This window comes from Chelonoidis abingdonii, chromosome 18, assembly GCF_003597395.2.
Source record: "Chelonoidis abingdonii isolate Lonesome George chromosome 18, CheloAbing_2.0, whole genome shotgun sequence".
NCBI classification, from domain to species: Eukaryota; Metazoa; Chordata; order Testudines; family Testudinidae; genus Chelonoidis; species Chelonoidis abingdonii.
In genome coordinates, this window is record NC_133786.1 from 12,818,109 (window position 1) to 12,822,819 (window position 4,711).

Here is a 4,711-nt window from a genome sequence, read left to right on the forward strand (position 1 = left end):
TGTACACAGACATTTAACTGTCATGCCTGCAAAACAGAGTCTGGTTCTCATGTGACTTTAGCACTAATGAAAGATTCTGGCTTCCCATCTGTGGAGATGGTTCATATGCAGAGCAGGTATGGCATGGGGACAAGATTCTCCTCTGTTACCCTGCCCCTGAAAGGATCCCTTTAGCAGCAGAGTGAGGGGTGGGCTTCAGTCTTCATAGCCCCTTCAGTCCGTTTTCTTACATTGCTGAGAAGGCCAGTGAGAACCACTCCACAGGAACACCTCTCTACAAAGAAGCGTACTAAGCAGATGGGCCCAATTCTGATCCCACTTTTGCTAGTGCAATGCCAGAGTAACTCGACTGAAGTTACATTGCTACAAATAAGACCAGAATTGGGTTGTGTGAGTATAAATACCAATAGCAGAAGCAAGACTAAGGGCAAGAGGCATTTCACGAAAAGCAGCCAGGCAAAGACATTGCCTCAGTTATTAGCCCAACTGCAGTCCCATCCCTTCAAAAACCAATTTTGCTTCTAAAGATACCAGGCTCAACCACAATAAATACTTGGCATTCATGCAGTGCCTCTTGTCCAAGTGTGCATTATGTTACTGCACAGCTTGGGAAAGCGAGGCAGAGGGCAAGCGACTTCACACAGCTGATAGAGCTGGGAGGATCAGACTCCCCGCAGACCCACTGCCTCTGAGAAGTAAGTTGTTACAAAGTGTGCCTGGACTGTGCAGTTTGCCTAGAGCAGACTCAACAGCTTGAGTGCTATCTAGCCTCCCTTTTGAGACTGCTGGAGAAGTTAGTACTGTCACACCCTTCTGTAGGACTCCCTTTCCCCATAAGCATTTGCTAGACACCTGCAGCACCATCTGATTCCGGCTCATCCAGCTCATGAAAGCCAATACTAAATGGTCCATTTCACATTATTGCTGGTGTTGAACAGTTCTCTCTCACAGAGCTTCACTGCCCAGGCCAGGATTCCCAGTCCCTTATTGCCAGGTTAGATACAGTAGTCCATTCATCACAAGGTTAATGAGGTGCCAGATGTCCATTGGTTTTCAGGGGCACGACCCCGCCACTCACACTCTTCCAGGCATGGTACTTCTTCAACACTTTTCTCCTAGCAAAGCTGCAGATTTCAATCATGAACCCCAGGGACACTATATACATAGCCAGGCCTCCAGCCTTGAGCAGCCATATGGGGCTGGACGAGACGATCACAGAATATATGATCTGGCCTCCCACCCCAATCCGCAGCATCATAAAGAGAGCCACAAAGGAGAAATCCACCACTTCCCCAATAAAGCTGTGGTAGCACCCAGTTTCCCGCAGGAACCAGCGGGCCTGCAGCAGCGGGTTGGTGATCTCACTGATGAAGACAATGGCATTGATTTCAGTGGCTGACTTGCCGAGCCCCAGCACGAGCACCATGCCACCAATACTCAGCATGTGATGAGACAGCATGAGATCTCCTTCTGTCTTGAAATACATGCACCAGCTGAGGTCAAAGATAAAGTAACCCAAGGTAAGGCACAGCACATGGACCTGGAGAGGTGTGTTTGGTGTCCCTGAAAGGAAAGACATATGCATTAAACTGAAAAGAGACTCCTAAGGGCTCCATTTCTAAAAGCTACACAGTGGACACATAGTAAAACAGTTCACCAGATTATGAAAACAGTGGCTGCTTACTCAGTAGTCTGCTCTCTGGGGTGTATGCAGAGTCTGAGTTGCCAGCTTGAGTGCGGAAGACACTCACTCCCAGATTTACTACTTCTGGGTTCCATTGGCACAGCAGAACCTACGTAGCTCAAAGAGAGCTGATGCATGAGGCAAAGCCGACTTCGTTAGTAGAACAGTTAGCTTTGCAACTGGAGTGAAGGTATATTCTGCCAATGCAAGAGCATAGGTGTAACTGAAGGCAAAATCTCCATAGCGATGCACAAGTCAGAAAGAACCCAGCTTGACTCTCAGATCTCAGGTTAAGTCTGCAGGCAGCTGGCAGGTAGAAAGATATTTTACCTTGTAAACTTAGCAAGTATGACTAGGAATCGCTGAAAGACAATGACCTTAAATAAATAAAGCAAGACAAAACCAAGCAAAAGACCCAAACTGTCCTCTACATCCTGGCCTTGTTGGATGAAAGGGACTTTGTCCATCAAGAGCCCCTGCCCCCCAGTCCCCTTTCCCCATTTCTACAGTCCCAAGTGTATAGTCCTAAAAGTCTACTGTGCTGCACACACTAATGGTAGCAGATGTTTCAGGGTCAAATTGAGAAGGCACAGCCTCAAGAGGGGGAATGAAGGAGTGCGGTAGCCCACCGGTTCCTTTAAGCCACTTAGCAACCCAGGATGGACTCTTAAGGAAATACCAGACAGAACACCTGTAGTGCCATATGCTATGGACCCAACTCCTCCCATCCCTGGCATACCCACATAGCCCTATGCCATGTTTGTGCTGGGGAATTCTTCCCTGGAAAGGTGTGGGATATGAATGACCTCTAGAAGCCGGCTCGGAAAGATCTGATTTTTAATCCATAAATGTCGATTTCACTGTACAGCCACAAACCCACCAAAATATTTCCATCAATAATAATTGAAATTTACAGATAATGAAAGCAAGAAAAATGCTGCTTGAGAACTTGTTAGAGTCAAAATCCAGTGATTTAGACCTCTCAGTTAGGCTGGTTACAAATGGACCAGTGAATGAATAGTTCAATCACCAAATCATTTCTGGATTTAGGATATTTATTTTTTATATCTTGACATGGACACTTTGCAGGTTTTGCAGTATTGTTGTAGCCATGTTGGTCCCAGGATATGACAGCCACAAGGTGGGTGAGGGGATCTCTTTTATTGGACCAAGCACCAAATGCTTGGCTCTTTTAACAACCAAAGTTGGCCAGAAAAAAGGTATTATCTCACCCACCTTATCCCTCTCAGTTTGTATTTTAACTTTGAAGCTTAAACTTTTGAAATCTAAACTTCTACTGTTATTAAATAATTATCTGACCTCCTTACATAGTTGCCCACAACTGTGAAAATTTAACATTTATAAAAATACAAAAACAGCTTAAAAATGAACAATTGATATTACCCATCAAAGTTAATCAACACTGAATTCTACCAGGCCTATTTATAAGCCACCAGAGCAGCAGGGTTGTGCATGGGGGAGGGCACAGTCTATCCCCACTAGGGAGCTCTCTCAGTTTAGGGGCCTGAAACTTTAAGTGACAGTCAGGCATTGTCCTCACGCTAACAGCAGGAACCCCATTGACCTCTAGAGGATGTGCGAGACATGCAGGATGTGGGATGAAGTCAGAAATGGGAGTACAGAAGAGAGTTTCTTTATTCTTGATGAAGTCTAGAAACATGCACAGCTCTCTGCCCAACAGCTTAGCCAAGGCCCTGCCTCAAGGAATTTCAGGATACTGCTAAGTACAAAAGGGGGAAACAGTTTTAAAAAAAAGACAAGAAAAGAAAGCAAGCTTGAGGGTGGGAATAGGTAGTCAGGGATTGAAAGACAGAAAGATGGGGCTTGAAAGTCACAGGGGCTTGGCCTACAGGCAGGCCAACAATATGAGGTTCCAAGCATAGATGGGAGCAGGGAAGGAGGAGACCTGGTGTAGCCAGCAAGAAATAGCAAAGGGAGCTTTAAGGAGAGAGAACTAATCCTCCTGCACCGATCACAGGCAGGACAGAGACATTGCCTGTTTTCAGTGACAAGATCACTTGTCCCAGGGCAAAACTCCACCACACATACCTGTGTGAGTTAGAGGCCAGGGACCATCAGTAAGAGCAACGTAGCCAGAGAGGCAGGTGACAAGGACCCCATGCATCAGAGAGACCAGCCGGCAGCTCCACTCATAAGTACGATGCTGATTCCAATAGCAGAAACCAGCGTAGAGGGAAAGCCAGGCAGTCAAGCTGCAGGTCACCTGGAAAATGACGGAGAGCATCATCCTAGAATGGACAGAGAAAGAAGGCTACTGGTGAAGTAACCTCTCTAAAAAGATTCTCACCACCACAGTTAGCACTGATCAGTACCAACTCCTACACCCAAGGACTCAGATGGAGAAGACACACAAAACCATCCTCAACCCTCTACTTTCGTCATCATACCCAACCTTTTTGCCCCCCACGTAGCCACTTTGCCAATCAGCTTCTCCACAGGCCCATTAACATTACTGAAATTTGAAGAGGTTTCACAAACAACCACCTCTCCCATTTCAAGCTGGCAAACAGAGGCACAGAAGATGGATGCAAAATCCCCATCCCTGCTTTCATCACATCTTGACAGTGTTGCTGCCCCTGTTTTTGCATGGCAGAGTCAAGTGCTCAACACATGGCTGCAAGTCAATTGGAGACATCATCATGTGTATGAGACTGGTGCCTGGAAGCCGTTCCTCTAGGTAACGCACCAACCCACAAAGACAGTCCCTGCCCCAAAGAGCTTACACTGTAAGACTAGAGACTACGGGTGCCTACCACTGACAGGGAAAGCACAAGAAAATGACTTTTTTTAAAAAATTCATCACATGAGACTCAACTTATCTCATCAACAGGAGACAAAGCCAGATCCGCTACATCCAATGCCTAGACTTCCACCACTTGCCTTAAAGTTATTAGCTGGCTGCTCTAACAGACCAGTGTCCTCTGTGGATCAGCCAGCATGTTGCATGAAAAGTAGCTGGGTGGGGATGGTCTGGAGAGGAGAGAA

General features: G+C 46.4%; 1 protein-coding gene across 1 annotated transcript; it reads right to left on the reverse strand.

Moving 5' to 3' along the window:
• Window positions 1-1,024: 1,024 nt before the first annotated feature.
• LOC116825079 (TLC domain-containing protein 5-like) lies at window positions 1,025-3,965 on the reverse strand. The gene is made up of 2 exons (XM_032780787.1): window positions 3,755-3,965; window positions 1,025-1,563 (listed from the first exon to the last, which is right to left on the reverse strand). Exons 1-2 carry the CDS (start codon window positions 3,951-3,953, stop codon window positions 1,025-1,027), a joined length of 738 nt encoding a protein of 245 aa, XP_032636678.1. The 5' UTR covers window positions 3,954-3,965.
• Window positions 3,966-4,711: the final 746 nt, after the last annotated feature.